Source organism: Panthera tigris, chromosome C1 (genome assembly GCF_018350195.1).
Source record: "Panthera tigris isolate Pti1 chromosome C1, P.tigris_Pti1_mat1.1, whole genome shotgun sequence".
Taxonomy (NCBI): domain Eukaryota; kingdom Metazoa; phylum Chordata; class Mammalia; order Carnivora; family Felidae; genus Panthera; species Panthera tigris.
In genome coordinates this window covers 50,217,698-50,235,452 of record NC_056667.1, presented here as the reverse complement: position 1 = coordinate 50,235,452, position 17,755 = coordinate 50,217,698, and the positions used below count along the sequence as shown (strand labels likewise).

The window sequence follows — 17,755 nt, the reverse complement described above, 5'->3', positions numbered from 1 at the left end:
GCATCCAACTCTTGATCTCAGCTCAAGTCTTGATCTCAGGATCGTGAGTTCAAGCCCCATGTTGGGCTCCATATGCCCGCCACCCAAAAAGAAGATTATGCAGAAAGAGCACTTAAAGATGACTTGGCCACATAGACTTCTAGATCCTAGGGGTTATGAGGCACTTTGATGGGCAGAAAAGTGGATTAAAATCTCAAATCTGTATGTTAAAACGATATAGTTACTTGGATTTCAACTTATCATGACATCTCAACATCATTCCCAAGTGAAAGTTAAAATGCACAGATTTTAATTTATATCATAAGGAATGTGATGAGAACTTACAGATCTGTGCTAAAAGCATAAAGCTAAAAATAATAGTAAAAGTGGTAGGAGGACTAGTAACGTTAGCAGCTACTATTTATGTAATGTGCTAAGCACTTAATGAACATAATCTTTAGTCCCCCCAAATCTTACGAGGTAGACATTATGTTGCTAATTTTTTAAGTCAAGGACATAAGAAATTTGTCCTAGGATACACAGAGAGTAAGCAGTGGAACAGGGATTTGAAAGCAGGTGCATCTGTCTCCAAAACCATGTTCTCAACTATTACACTATTATCACTTCCTATAGTAACACAATTGAACACTCACCACCAAGGGCTTACAGATGCCAAGGCGTACAATGCCTGGTGGTACGGCTTTCAACACTTCCACGGCTTCAGCGAGTGTGGTGTTCTCCAAAGAGTATTCGTTGACTGAAACCAGGCGGTCTCCAGGTAAGAGTTCTCCTGCTCTTTCTGCAACACCATCTGCCACCAGGGAACGGATCACAATCACTGATCGTGTGGGATCCAAAGGGTCCTAAAGGATCAAGTAAAGAAGAAACAATGAGTGCATTTCTGAAAATACATGTATTCATGATTCTCATTTGACTATTTATTATAAGTGTCCAGCATTCTGGTGATAGTCTTCCAAATTCTTCTGTTAAAATATTGTTCTATACATCCACACAAATATCAGCTTCTATCAAGGTGGAAACATAGTCCTAACAATTTCAGTTACATATCTGAGGGTTCAATACATACAAATTTCTTCTTTAAACTTTTGAAAACTGCTATTTTGTTGGGCCACAAATCTATGGACAGTTGAGTAAGATTCTCTGACATCCTCAAGCGTCCATATTATAGACTAAAGACAAGTCTGCTCTTGGGCAATAAATAGGCTTTAAGAGAAGTGTACTATGGTAAATGATACTTCATTTTTATGTATTGCACCAGTATAAAATCCTCCTGTTAAATCAACGAAGTTCAAAACAGACATGGAATCCATGGAATATCCAACTGCATGACAAAAGTATTTTGAAAATAACATAATTATGGGGCGCCTGGGTGGCTCAGTCAGTTAGGCATCCGACTTCAGCCCAGGTTATGGTCTCACAGCTTGTGAGTTCGAGCCCCGCATCGGGCTCTGTGCTGACAGCTCAGAACCTGGAGCCTGATTCAGATTCTGTGTCTCCCTCTCTCTCTGCCCCTCCTCTGTGTGTTCCCTGTCTCTCAAAAATAAATAAGTGTTAAAAAAAATTAAAAATAACATAATTATAATTTATAATCTATAACATGATATAGGGACCCCTAGGTGTGAACTATTCTGATATAAGAAAATGAGCGTCACTTTGTCAACAAAACCAAGGTGAAAATCTCTACTGGGAAGGCCCCGTTTTTCTTTTTATTAAGCAGCACTAAAGATAATGTTGACATTCAATAAATACATTTGGTTAATAACCAGTTTATAGTCCATTATTTTTTTATTTTATCGGACACTCATATACAACACTTACTATGTGCCAGGCTCTATTCAAAGTGCTTTACACTAACACTTGTCTCTGTTTTTACAGATGAGGAAACTAAGGCTCGGAAAGTTCAGGAAACTTGCCAAGATTACCCACGTGGTAAGTAGCAGAGCTAGGATTCAAACTCAGCCAGTCTGGCTCCTAGGTTCTTACTCTAGACCATCAGGCTCTGCCACTTGCCCCACTTTAAAATAATGGTACTACAGAGAAAAAATAAATCCCAATCATGACACTTGTCTATTTTGTTTCTACAGTTTCATAATGCACATACTATTCCATAAAGTCAAGATGTAGTAACATGAGATTCTACTACTGTTGAACCCTTCCTGACAAATACAAGAGAAACTGTCATGTTTTGTGTTAGAATCAGAAGGCTCAGGAATTAGCAAAGTGAGAATTTGCCAAGTTCCAGGCTTTGTCAGTTTGATATGACTGATGGTTCTTTTGAAGTGTTCTGATCCAGTTTTCCATACCTCTGTGCTTTGGACATCAGAGTTCATTTTCAAGTACTATATGGAATTTTAACCAAATATATCATGTTTAAATCAACAAAAGCCACACAGCTAATTCCTTGAAAAATGCCTTCAAACATAACTGTCATTACTCTCCTTAACCTTGCTTTTCTGCTCCAAGGTCAAGATACTCTTGGTAAATTTCTAACATGCCCTGATGTAGAACACCTCATATATAGGAAAAGGACTGAAAGTAAAAATAGTCATGAGTACTCACTAATAAAGTACATAGTGCTAAACTATAATTACACCAATATTTTCAAGTAGAGGGAGCTATTGCATAGGAAGAGAAGAGAAAAGAACAAAAAAAAAAAAGTACAGTGGTATATCAGCAGGCAATCAGTGCAGATATAAAAGAGCTGTCTGTTTTGTCACCGGCAACCATGAATCACAACACACTTTTCATTCTGAAATATGAAACCATTACATTTTAAGTCTGACACACTAATAAATAAGCTGTACAATTATGTCCTTCATTTAGGATGTCAGTTTATGATGAAAGGCTTTTTTATTAGGGGGGAAGGGAAACTACATAATAGCATATTCCTCTCATGAAATGCCCAGAAAGCAGCTAGCATTACTTCATTTTAATAATTACTAAACTTTCTTAGGGAAAACTGCAACAGTAAAATATACCAAAAGCAAATAAGTGATTTCACTAGGTTGGCGTGAGCAATCTCTTGCAGAGTCATAGAACACCAAATCAGAAAGTACTATTTTTAACCTCAACTGGGTGAACAGGTTTTCAAAATGCAACCAGCTGAAATGATAATCAGAAACATTTGAAAGAAAGATTAACCAGGAAATCATAGAAATAGAATGATTAACACATTTGCCTTATTACAGAAAAGTCGTGGTGAGCATTCATTTATACAAAGCGCAGTCTTCTTTAGACCTCAAGCTAGTACCAGGTATGCTTCCTTACTAAAATTTATTCAGGCTTAGACCTCTAGTTATTCTGAACACTAAGTCCAATCTACCACTGCTTTTCCTGGAGGAGTGAACCCAATGGCAGTGTCTTTGTCATTTAAAAAAAAAAAAAAAAAAGAAAAGCCATCCATTTCTGAAGATGCCCCATTATGCATAATCACTATTTCATTTTCTGTGATGACTTTTCTAACTGTGTGATTTCCTATGTAGCCGAATGAAGTTGCTTTAATGAGTAACAGTCATTTCCTTTCATGGGGCATCACATGCAGCAGCCGCCCTATGGAAAAACAGCAGCTGCTACTGCCTACTGGGGTGACTGCTGTCCTTGAGGCTTCGCTGCATTAAAAATGCTTAAAAACCAGCCCGATTTAGGCTACTCATCATCAGAAAGGTCTGTATTCTGAAAAATCTAGCCCACAGTATCATACCCATGTTGTAGCAAACAAAATGTTATAATGGTTGTTTCTAAAGACCTCTACCCAACTTTGAGACCCCATGTAAATTTTTTTTAAGTTCCCATCAGTTCTTATGACCATTTATCATAATTTTAAAACCTCTGATTCTTCCTATTTTGGTAAATAACACTGCAAGGAACATGGTCTTCCAAAATCAAGACATTGTTTTAGACTAAGCAGTCAATAGAGGGCACTAAAGACCAATCACAGAACACAAGAAACAGCATCTTTTACTATGACAACTACTCTCTTCTGAAGGATTTGGTTCTTCTTTCTTCAAAAGCCTTATATTATTATACACATTATAACAGTATTCCATATGCTTACTTCAACTTAACCATTTATGAAACTTGTCCCCTACAGCTCTTAAAAATATTAGCAAACTCTGACAATCAGTTAAGGACAGCTAACTTCCCTCAGAATGCCAGACCAAGACAGGAGATCTGACTTGAATTCTTCTCACTATTTAGCAATGAAATCCTGAGAATCCAAATACCCGGTCTCATAAGTGCATACAATCACTGTGCCTGCCTGAAGAAAAGTGCACATAAGAATTTTTGAGGTTTCTTGAAGTGATGCTAATGTTTGATGTTATAAACACAGGATGTTTCCATGTTGGGGGAAATCCAAGTTGACAGGCTTCTCTCTTCCCATAATCCCTGACTCGCATTACCATTTACCCAAGCACTCACTTAATCCCTCTCCTCTAACCCCTCTACTGAGTTGCTAGCTAAGGCATGTCAATTTGAACTTCTCTTTTCTACCTGACCCTTTCTCTCCATTTCCGCCACAACTAAGTTGTTTCAGCTTCTCATTATTTCTTGCCTCTGCAACTGTTTGTCTCACTGTCTCCACTCTTGCTCCCATCAGTTTATTTTCCACAGAAATAAAAGAATGATCTTTAACAATAAAAATGTGATGAGGGGCGCCTGGGTGGTCAGTTGGTTAGCGTCTGGCTGCGGCTCAGGTCGTGATCTTGCAGTTTGTGAGTTTGAGTCCTGCATGGGGCTGTCTGCTGTCAATGCAGAGCCTGCTCTGGATCCTCTGTCCTCCTCTCTCTGCCCCTCCCTTCCTCACTTGCTCTTGCTCTCTCTCCCCCTCAAACATAAATATTTTAAAAAATAAATAAAAATTAAATTTAAAATGTGGTCATAATTTCTTCTCTATTTGAAACACTTCAGTGACACCCAGTTGCCTTCGGACCATGTCTTAACTGCTTGTGAGAGCAATTCCTTCAGATGTGCAGAGGAGTCTAGGCTCCTATCGCTCTCCCTACACGTGAGACTGCCCGTTTCCATTTGCTTCGCACATCGTCCCAAAGATACAGAACTACTGAAATCCAGCAACTGTGAAATGCTTTGATACGTTGCCTGACATCCTACAAACCATTCCATCTGCCAGGAATATTTTCCCTGCTCCACTGCCACTTATCTACCTTTTCACCATCAGAGTCCACTCAAGTGTTTCCACCAATGGGAAGCCTTCCCTGACTTTCTCCTCTTGTGATCCCCTAATTCTAGAAGAGGACTTCCATACAGCATTTGTCATAATATAGTTTTCCTTATTGTCCCTTATCTCTTAAAATAAGTTGGGTCTCCTGCTTGTTAGATGTATCCATGGCACCTTGCATTTTCTCTATTATAACACTTCTGGCATTTTTCAGAAATTATTTTAACTGTCTTATCTATTAAAAATAAGCTTCATGAGAGCGAGGGTGTGTTTACTTATTAGCTGCTTTATTTCCAGGACCTACTAAAGTGAATGCCATATGGAAGGTACTGAATAGTAGCTGAGATATTGAATGGCAAACTATTTACCTTCTCTCTCCTCACTGGACTGTTAAGTCAAAGGCAAAAGCCACATCTCATCATATATGAATAGGAACAACAATGGTTAGCACTTACTGAGTGTTTGCCATGCCAGAAATGTTCTAGGAATCTTACTAGAATTCATTTATTAACCTTCACACCACCATGAGGTAAGTACCATTATTATCCCTACTTTCAGGATGAGAAAACTAAGACAGAGGAAAAGTACCCAAGGCGCACAGTTGAGAAATGGCAGAGGCAGAATTTAAACCACCTGGTAAAGTTCCAGGGTTTACACTCTTAGCCACTAAGTGATGCAGCTTCCCTATCTTCAAGTACTTGCCAAACGAATTAGTACTGAAAAGGCAAATTGATAGAAGATATATTTATTACCTTGCCAAAGTGTGTAAACTGAGGCCCTTACGTATGACACTTGGCCACTACAGGTTTATATACCAGTACCTAGTTGATGAAGTTAGTTTAGCACAGAATGTAGAGCTTGGCTGCCATGTACAAATAAAACATGTATTTGTTTGCCAAATTTTAATTTATACCTACTTTCTCAAGAATCCATTCATTTGGTGACCTGAAGATACCTTTACATGAAGGGATACATACATGTGACAATAATTATGCCCAAATGGATAGGATTCCAAGTTTCTACAATGTCTATAAAATATAGTATATGAATATTTGTGTACCTTCCCACAGATCAAAGAGATCAGAGTTCACATAAGATAAGGCAAGGTGCAGGGGCATCACCTGGGGCAGAATGGTGGCTCAGTTGAAATGTAGGCTCTGTGAGAGACGGCTATCAACCTGAAGATGTGGGGAGCTCTAGCCATGAAGCTGTCACATAAGCAAAACTACCAATACAAGCAAGCAGCGACGGCAAGCTCACTGGAAAGGCATGGAGCAGGGAATGTTAGAGAGAAGAAATAAACAAGAAAAGTGGTCACATTTAATAAAATTGGCCAGTGCATCAGTAAGAGGTATTTTTTTAAAGAGGAACATGAGACGTATACCCTGGACTATTCTGACATTTAACATGTATATGCTTTGTAGTATTACTCTAATGCAGAAAAATAGATATCAAGGTGTAAACAATGACCTTACTACATGAATTCAAAATAAAGAACAACTTTTTGATTATTTTTTAATTCTATATTTAACACCCTAACTTTTAAAAGCATTAAGGAAATGGAATATGAATTTTTATAGTAGAATGGTATTGAGAAAGAGCATATTTTATTTCAGATAAAAACCTGTGTCTAATAGATCAATGGAACAGGACAGAGAGCCCAGAAATACACCCATGCTTATATGGCCAATTAATCTAGACAAAAGCTGCAAGAATATACAATTGGGAAAAGATGGTCTTTTCAATAAATTGTGCTGGGAAAACTGGACAGTTACATGCTCTATGAAAGGACTGCTTTCTTACACCATACACAAAATAAATTCAAAAGGGATTAAATCTAAATGTGAGACCCAAAACCATAAAACTCTTAAAACACAGGCAGTAATCTCTTAAACATCAGCGTTACCAACGTATTTATGGGTATATCTCCTCAGGCAAGAGAAAGCAAAACTAAAAACAAACTATTGGGACTATACCAGAATGAAAAACTTCAGCACAGCAAAAAAAATAATCAACAAAACAAAAGGCAACCTAGCAAATGGGAGAAAGTGTTTGCAAATGATATATCTGATAAGGGGTTAATATCCAAAATATGTAACTTACACAACTCAACACCAAAAAGAAACTGACTAAAAAATGGATAGAGGACCTGAACATTTTCCTAAAAAACATATACAGATGGCCAGCAGACACAGGAAAAGATGCTCAATATCACTAATAACTAGGCAAATGAAAATCAAAGCTACAATGAAATGTCATCCTACCCTGGTCAGAATGACTAGTATCGAAAAGATGAGAAGTGACAAGTGTTGGCAAGGATGTAGAGAAAAGGAAACCCTCATGCACTGTTGGTGGGAATATAAATTGGTGCAACCACTGTGGAAAACAGTATGGAGGTTCCTCAAAAAATTAAAAATAAATACCCTAATCCCATTGCCAGGATTTACAACAGCCAACATATGGAAGCAACTCAAGTGTCCATCAATAGATGAATGAATAAAGCAAATGTGGTATATATATACAGTGGAATATTACTCAGCCATTAAACAGAATGAAACCTTGCCATTTTCAACAACATGGATGGCATTATGCTAAGTGAAATAAGTGAGACACAGAAAGACAGATGCCATATGATTTCACTTATAGGTAGAATCTAAAAAACAAATTAAACAAACAGGCTGTCAAATACAGAGAACTTGTGGTTGCCAGATGGGAGGTAGGAAGGAAGATCAGTGAAATAGGTGAAGGGGATTAAGAGATACAAACTTCCAGTTAGTTATAAAACAAATACGTCACAAAAACAAAAAGTACAGCATAGGGAATATATTCAGTCAGTAATATTGTTGTATGGAGTCAGATGGTGACTACGATTATCATGATGAGCAATAAATAATATACAGAATTGGCAAATCACTCTATTGTACACCTGAAACTAACATAACACTGTATGTCAACTACACTTCAATAATTTTCAAAATGTGTATAAATTGCTTTACCTTTGATAATTTTGACACTGTTAACTGAGTACAGTATATTAAAATATAAAATTGGCCTATGTAAACTCATGAGAGGAAATATGGTTAAGTCATATAGTCTTAATCCTACATTTAATTACTCTAAGTAGTTTAATTATTAAAGCTCTTTGCTGCTGTACAGCTCACCACACCAAAATAACTGCTCTCCCATATTACTGGAGTCCTTCATCAAAATGAAATGATTAAAAAAAAAAAAAAAAAGACTAGGAATACAACCTAAATAATTATGAAATAGAAAGTGCTCTACAAATGAACAGATATCCTAATCAATGAATTCAATGTCTTGGTATACATTATCACAGAATTAGGCTATTGAGCCTAACTCCACAAATACTCAGATCAGTGTGAGGAAGTATATTTCAAAGATAATTTTAAAGAATCTACATAATTTCTGGATAACATGAAATAGGTAGCTATGAAATATTTGATCAGAGAATTGTTCCAAATCAGTAATGTTCAACTGAGAGAAAACTATAAAAGTAGCAAGCAGCAAATATTTGTTTCTTGAAAAGCATACTCTTAAATGTGGCCATTATTATTTGAACTAAAGAGTATTAGGGGCACCTGGGTGGTTCAGTTGGTTAAGCATCCAGCTCTTGATTTCGGCTCAGGTCATGATCTCTCTGTTCATGAGATTGAGCCCCATATTGGGCTCTGCATTGATGGTGCAGAACCTGCTAGAGGTTCTCTTTTTCTCTGCCCCTCCCCTGATCACACTTTCTCTTTCAAGATAAATAAAAGAAACATTAAAAAAAATCTTTGATCTCAAAAGAGTATTAAGTTAAAATGTAAATAAGTAGATTTTCAACGATCTCAAGGAAGTTACTAAAATGGAGAACACTGAAAGAAACCATTAAATTTAAAAGGGAGACCACTAACTTCTCCATCCTGGAGGTAGGCAGAAGAAGCAAATGGTACAAAAAAGGCAAAGGAAAGTTTATTTTACACACACACACAGGAAAAAAACAAAACAGTGATCTGCAGAAGCTCTGAGGTACAGCTGGCATGAATTAAAATTTCCATTGTGAGCAATGTCAATCAGGAAACAGGAATCCAAAGTTGTTTTTTTTTTTTTTTTTAAGGAGAAAATATACATAGGAGAGAAAGACAAGGAAGACAGCTATTCAATCCACTAGTGGTACGATGGGTGTGGATTAGAGGTCAGGGGACAAGTTTTGAGCCCCAGCTTGGTGCCAGCCTGGCTGTGTATAGTTTCAGAAGTTCATTTCTCTGAGTCAGTTTCTTCAATTGTAAAATGAGAACACTGGATACATGACAGTTAGGATCTGTTTCCCCAACTCCAAAATCCTGTAACTAAATTTGACAGAGTATCTTGAGTCAAATTTGCCATTAATTTCTACCAAAACATTCAGAAAACCACTGTAAAAAGTAGGGAATGATGGAAGTTAATTCAAAACACAGCTTCAGTAATGAAAAAGATGTACACTCTGGTCACAAATATGGTATAATTTCAGTTAGTGGGGTCTTTTAAGAACTCATAAAAAGGCCACTGACTACATAAGATCTAACTTCCTGGATATTGTACCATCAAAACGAAACATATGACAAAATGTTTATGACATGTGCCTTTTTTTTTTTAATAAGTTGAATCTTAAAACAACTTATGTTTTTCCCTTTGCGATTTTTAGATTGTAACAAAGACATGTCAGGGACTATTACCCGAATTAAAATCACTAACATAGTTCTGGTTTAAGATAGTGGGATGTAATTAATTATACTAAAAGAGCTTCTGATTTGACCAACAAGCTAAGCATTTACTTTTAGGAAAGAGAAATAAATGTATTTATAGTGAATGCAAGGCAATAAATAAATGATTTGATGAATAATGGGCAAGCTACCTTATTAGAATTTAATCCCATTTTTAACTATTTTATAATATAGCCAAGTATCACACTAATCGTACCAATTACCGCAACACCATCGTGTTCAAAGTACCCACAAAATACATTCAGTGCACTCAAGATAGATTAAACTGATATGGTTCCTGGCTTCTTGTGTCTTATTACTTCCTAAATACCATTAGGCATTAAGAATAGATTTTTCCATGCATCATACATAGAACCAAACAGTCCCTGAGCAGCACAGTAAGCACAGCATGTGAGGCAATTAAAAGTGCAATGAAAGAGAACTGGACAGAGAAACTTGCTAAAAATTCAAAATATATTGCAAACAGGAAAAAAAATACAGAAGCTTGCACATAATTTTATTCTGCATAGCTTGGTACTTCAAGTCTATTTTAAGCCCTATAATAATTTAAATGGTTCAACCAGGAGTCCCATGGAAATTGCTTCTTGAAGACTATCGCTTTCTTTTATCCCCCTCTAGTCTCTGATTAGATATTTTCCTTGGATATTAGATCTGTTGCTTGAAGGTTTCATCTACTGAAAATTTTCTGTCATGCTGTAATTGTTTCCCATTCACTCCTGGCCCAGGACTTTTGCTGGTTTTAAGGAAAATAAAACAAAATCAGCCACACAAATGTTCTTTATCTGTAAGTCCCCTCATTTGTCTGGAAAGTCCACTAGGCAGACAGTAGTACTCAAGTACAGACTCATACCCTCTATTAAAATTACAGTAGTTGAAAAAAAAATGCCATTGGTTGAAATGTGAATATACTTCACATTATGGGACTGCACACTTAAAAATGGTTAAGATGGTAAATTTTATGATATGTCTATTTTACAAAAAATTTTCTAAGTAGAAAATGAATTTATAAATAAATATTGCAATATCATCCAAGGAAAAAACTACAGAAATTGAAAGCTACTATGATGCAGGGCAAGTATAGACACATAAAATTTGTAAAAGCTTTTCTAATGTTAATTTTGGAATTTATTTTCATTTTCCATACAAATCATTCTCAGCTTAAGCATTTAGAAATACTAGCTGAGACTTGGGTTTCTCATCTGTAACTGGGAAGAACAACAGTACAGATTTCATAGAGTTGTGCAAAGCATTAAATGACACAGGTCACATAAGGGACTTTATAAGTCCACAACAAGCACTTCATAAGCGCTAATCCTATTCTATGGTTATCACTGTGAAGATGATGATGGAGAAGTCAGTAGGAAATAGGAGATTGAGGAGTTAACAATTATCACTGAGTTTACAGTCTTCTAAATTCAACTGAGCATGTGTGATTTAAACCAACAGTTCTATCAACTACTGAACTATTTGTGATATGATGCTTATGTGGTAACACACGGAAATAAAGAGCTGACCCTACACTCTCCAGGTTACGAAGATCTCTACATCAGAAGAGAAGCTCAGAGCAGCACAGCATCCTCAGCCCTCCTTCTCTCTTGAAGCAGACACTGAAAGACAGGAGCCGTCTCCAGGCTGGGAGGTATGCTGACAAGCATAGCCATAGCAAGGACACAGGATGCCATTCACTCTTGAGAAAAAATTCTGTGATTTTTTTTTAATCCTTGAAAGGGCAACCAATACTCTGTAGTATGTAGCATGCAACGTGCAGAATAAAACTTTGCCAACTCTGAAACTGTTCAGGAAAAAAGGCCACAGAGTCCTGCTGGAAAATCTAGGATGCAACACACATAGTTTGCACTCTCTGGTGGTAAGAAAGCCGCCAGGTCTCAAAAGCACAGGCCAGGTGGGAAGAGTAGAGGCGAGGGACCACAAGATTCAGAAATGATCTCAAGTAAACCTTTTGGAATTGTAGTAAGTATTTTTCTCTGGAAAGACAACTGGAAATTTTTTTGTCTTTCATCATTGTGTTAAACCACAGTCATGAAGAATCAATGTTGTTCCTATCACACTACTAGAGCACAGACTTAGGAGCCCAGCTCCACCCACTAATTGGGTGATCCTGAGCAAATTCCTTAACCTCTTGCCATTTTCCTAAGTCATAAAATGAAGATGATTACAGGACCTACCTCATGGGGTGGTAGGGATGATTAAATCAGTTTATGTGTACATCGAGGCCTTAATGTGCAACACAGAGTAAGCAGTACATAATTCATAATTGCTATTTTTACCATGTGAAATGTGAGTCCTGTTTTTCATATAAAATATGAGAACACAAAGTTTCTCAAAGGATTTTTCATTAAAAGGAATAAAACTCACAAATTTAGATAGTTAACAGATACTAAAGAAAAAAAGACTTGAAATAAGGACCAAGTAATCAATTCTAGGACAGGAAATTCCTGTGCCTGGAGTGTCCACAACCTGTTTGTCTACAAGGCATACCTCAGTTCCCTGTGAGGCCCCTCTGAATCCTAAGAAACAATCATCACAGAGTCTTAGTCTTACTTCCAGCACTGCTAAAACCATAATGTATTACACAGAGTTGTTCTCAAGTCTGTTCCCTTTATTATATTTAACATATGTTTATTTATCCACTGACTGTCTACTCCCGATTGAATTTAAATTCCATGAGGACACGGAGTCTATGATTTACTTTGTTCACTACTATCTTCTTCCTGTCTAGAACAGTGCCTGCCATAGAAGATACTCAATATATATTTGTTAAAGTTCTTTAATATCTCTTTTCATCTTTATATACCCCATACTAGGTCATACTAAATGGACACTTTTTTTAAATGTTTATTTATTTTTGAAAGAAAGAGAGCGAGCACGCATGTGAGAGAGGGGAAGGGACAGAGAGAGGGAGACAGAAGATCTGAAGCAGGCTCTGCGCTCATAGCAGATTTGACATGGGGCTTGCGGGGCTTGAACTCACGAGCAGTGAGATCATGACCTGAGCCAAAGTCAGCCACTTAACCAACTGGGCCACTCGGGTGCCCCTGAACAATAATTTTTTTTTTGAGGGAGACAATGAGTAACAAGTATAGTCACTGTGTGCTCAGATTCTATGTTTTAGAATCGTTATCATTTTTCAGTAACTGGTAACATTATTTTATGCCTAGAAAGTGTGGGCATTTATATACATCTTTTATTTAATATTTATAACTTTATAAGGCAAATACGATTTCTATCTTAGAGATCATTATTTTAGTAAACTGAGAATAAGGAAGACTAACAAGCCTGTCCAAAGTCCTAGGGAGTCACAGCCAGAATGAAAATCCTGGTCCTGACTCCTAAGCTAGTGCTGTTAACCATCCTATGTGTTCACAGTGGCATACGGGTGAATGTAACATCTGACTAAAGTAAAATACGAAGGGAACAGCTGAAAGGGAAACCTGAGCCCTAGAAAATGGTATGTAAAGATCAGGCAGCCAATCCCCTTTCATGCGTCATTAACAAATTAGGCCTTTGGTACCAGAAGGAGGCAGCACACTTCCCAGCCCTCACTGGGAATAGCATGGCTTCTCTGGATCACTGCCTGGCTCCAAATGACACCCACACACAGGGCAGAGCAGTACAAACCATCATGCCTTGGGAAAACAGATTCTCAATACCTGTTGGTGTTTTTGATTCACTCTTTCTGCTCTAGGAAGGGCTATGACGGTCACCTACTGCCATGGCTCTCGAAGCTGACATCACAACCAAGTGAGGACTTCTACAAGACACCCACACACAGAGGCAGGGGAAGACGGGGCATGAAATAGCTCTGAAGAACGAATTTCTTCTTTAGACCAACATTGTTTCTTGAGTTATTATTCTGCTTTTAATTACATGGGAAACAGATACATAGCTAGACTGATATCCACTAACTTCCTGGAATACGTTCAGCATTTCACAAGATAGACGTAATTACCAGGTTTTGCAGTAAATCAGCTCTCTGTGGTTGTTTCATAAACACTTCGGCTATTTGTGAAATACTCATGAAAGGTAATACGACAAATATACCATTTACAGGATCTCCTCCTCCTCAATATTGCCTTCTAGTACAAAGCAGAAACATTTGTTAAAAGGGGAGCCACCCTATTAGAAAGCACCAACCAGCTGATGAGCATTTGCTCCCTGCCCTCTATTCTCTCTCCCCACCATTAGACACAATGGGATTTTTTTTTTTTTTTTTTTTTTTTTTTTTTTTTTTTTGCCAAATTCGTATTCCAGAGGAGCCATGAAATTCCCGTAAAGTTCAACATCAGGCCTGACTTAAGATCTTTGGGGCCTCCTGCTAACTTCATCCCCCTGCAGCTGCCTCGCTAAGGCAAGCTTTTGATCTGTACTATCTGGATTTCAAGCTGATATACACACAGCCTCTTTGATCTCTTATTAAGTGGCTTCTGGTCTCCTGATGCCTTTAGTCTTGCTGAACTGTGGTTTTTGGAAGTCAGTCATCATCCTGAGCACAGTACAAACTCCACACACCAGGAGTGGGCTCCCTTCATTCACCCACTTCGCAGGCTTGAAAAGCAATCTTTAAGCCATGAGAGAATTTCCCCACTAGCCACAATCAATCCACTCCATGAACACACTACTAAGAATTATTTTTCAAATGAAGCAGCTTAAAATGATTTAAAGGATACAGAACTTTCCCATAGAGGGAAAGGGAGCAAATCCTCTGTGAAAAGAAATCTTCACCCCAGTTGGCACTGAAGCTTACAGTACTTTGATGTTAATAAAAATAAATGTGGACAGGAATCAGGGATGAGCACAGAATAGCCTTTATCAGTCCCAAGTTCCATTAAGCAAAAGTGACCTTTAAATGCAGATGTGTGGTTTGTTCAACAGCAAGCTATAGGAGGATATATTTATGAGAACATGTATACGACCATTAGTAGCAGATTGATGGCATTTTTCTCAGTCTTACTGTCTTAATCCTACCTGGGTGAAGTAAACCCAAAGAACTCCTTTTAAAAAAAAAAAAACATAAGCAACAAAAGAAAAAATCAACAAGATATTGGTGTCCATGTTATGAGATCCCTTGAGCATGAAAGTGTAGCTATATAGTATATCCTCCGTGTCTTAGATTCTGGAATTAGTGTAGGTTTGTAATTGGCTTTTTAATATTACTAACATAGGCTGTATTATATGTTAAAATTATGTTGATACCTATCTAATTCTATATCTTAAAGTCTATGAACTAATCGCCTAATAAGAACACAAAGATACTGGACTTCCACAAGTTAGTGAACACTATGTATTCTTAACAGCATTCACCTAAAATAGCAAAAATTAAAATCCTTAATTGCTTCTCTTTATAAACTCAAGTTTTCTCATAAACAAGATTAAAACTGATAGAAGAAATAGGAATAGACTTTTGGGCACTAGCAGCATTGTATGAATATAAACCATTTATGCCCTTAGCTTCAAAAACCAATAAATTAATTACTGCCGGGATGCCTGGATGGCTCAGTCAGTTAAGCGTCCGATCGGAGCTCATGTCATGATCTCACAGTTCGTGAGTTCAAGCCCCAGGTCAGGCTCCATGCTGACAGCTCAGAGCCTGAAGCCTGCTTTGGATTCTGTGTGTGTGTGTGTGTGTGTGTGTGTCTCTCTCTCTCTCTCTTTCTGCCCCTCTCCCACTCACGTTCTGTTTCTCTCTCAAAAATAAATAAACATTAAAATTTTTTAAAGTAAATACAATTAATTACTGCCAATATAAAGTCGAAGAAAAATGAATAGTTATACATTGCTATCACTTATTAATCTGTCCATAGCATGGAAAATCATTAGCAAATTCATGAATTAGGCACCTGCTTAGACTTTGTTTTCCAGAGAATTATCTAATTAAAGAAATGACACTACATAAGAAGGCATCAATTTTAAGTAGTCTAAATACATAGGAGTCTCACAAATGGTTATATGCAAGCAATTTAGTAAAAATGTACCAAAATTTAAAAGATATGTGCTCTTTTGATGAGCAATTCTAGGAATTCATCCTAAGAATCATCCCCACATTTTTACAAAAGAGTATGACAAGGATATCCACTATAGCTACATTTGAAATGCCCACTAAATAGGTACAGGAGATTGGTTAAATAAATTACTATACATCAATAATAATATACTATGCGGTTATTAAAAAGAATTACATAGATCTATAAATACCAAAATGAAAGAACATATAACTGAGATAAAACACAATGTGCTTAAAGTATGTTTGACATACTCCATTTATATGTAAAAAAAATTTTTTTTAAACTACTACTTTTATTACTTTGTATGTATAATATATCTCTGAAAAGATAGACAAGAAAAACAGGAGTTTTTATCTAGGAGAAGTGAAGGGACTATGGTCAGAGGTAGACTTACTTTTCACAGGATACCTTTATGTACTTTGAATTTTTATGCCATATGTATGTATCACTTATTTTAAAAACATTCCTTACGTTCAGAGGAAGTCATTCTGTTGCACATATAAGAAAAAAGCCAATTTAGGGGCACTGAGTGGCGCAGTCAATGGAGTGTTCAACTTTGGCCCAGGTTATGATCTCACGGTAAGTTCGAGCCCTGCGTCAAGCTCTGTGCTGACAGCTCAGAGCCTGGAGCCTACTCAGGATTCTGTGTCTCCTTTCTCTCCCTCTCCCCTTCTCACATTCGGTCTCTCTCTTTCAAAAATAAATAATAAACATTAAAAAAATCTAGAATAAAGCCAATTTAATGCCAAATACATGAAATTTACACAATCTCTTCCTATAACTTTTTAAATCTTTTAAAGAGAATTCATCTAATGGAGTTAGGAAAAAGTCAGGCAAAAACTACATACTAAGTTTTTCTAACAAACACTAAGCCATACCATATCCAAGACTCAGCAATACTATAGTCATTCATATTCATACTCTTTGGGCTTTATAACCCATTTCTTCTGTTAAGAAAAATTAATCTTTTTTTTATACAGAGGAATATTTTCACTATTATTTTTAACGAATCATCATTCATCTTTGGTCTTTCAAACAACTTTTTAAAATATTGCTAACAGTTATTTATGTGTGAATCACCTCTCAATGGCTGTGCTATTATGCTTTCTATTTTTATCTATCTTAGAGTCTGAGATAAACCCAAAGTCTTTTAAAAATATCGGCTTTGGCAAAAATTGAGTCTGTCCATACCAGGAGGGGAGAGAAACGAGGACTGGGATGTGGGAGGAAGGAGAATTATTGGTTAATAAATTTTACCTTCTAAATCACTGAAATTCAAAAGTACTAAGAATGGCAATATCATGGCTAATGTTCAAAAATTGGCTAATGTCAAACATTTCCAGTGAATTATAATCGTGAGGGGTTATTCGAAGTTCAACATAAATCAAAACACCAGAAAATATCCACTTGCCGTCTTTAATACATAAGGTCAACCTAAGGTGAAATCCACATGATTCTAAATTTATTTCAAGATTTTTGGTAGAAATTAAAAATTACAGACTCATACTACTAATAATTGCTTCATTATTGAACACTAGCCCACAACAAATTAGTAGCACTAATTTAGGATACTTAAATTTGTAATTATTTTCATTGGAAACAATAAACACTAGCTCTTAGAAAATGTGTATGAGGACACTATATTAATTTTTAATACTTACTAAACTTCCAGATAAGCATTAAAAATGAGAATACTATCTAGCAACTTGTCTTTAAGATATGAAATTTTTTTGCAAGCTGGAAAAACAGGAAGATCTGCTGTAATAAATTTAGTCCAAAGATCTCCTGTAATA

At 36.6% G+C, this 17,755-nt stretch overlaps 1 protein-coding gene across 1 annotated transcript in view; it reads right to left on the bottom strand.

Moving 5' to 3' along the window:
• PATJ (PATJ crumbs cell polarity complex component) overlaps positions 1–17,755 on the bottom strand; it is a 362,131-nt gene that overhangs the window by 259,698 nt on the left and 84,678 nt on the right. The window contains exon 19 of the mRNA XM_042997423.1: positions 633–842. Coding sequence (XP_042853357.1) covers positions 633–842 — 210 coding nt within the window. The remainder of the gene's footprint in view (positions 1–632; positions 843–17,755) is intronic.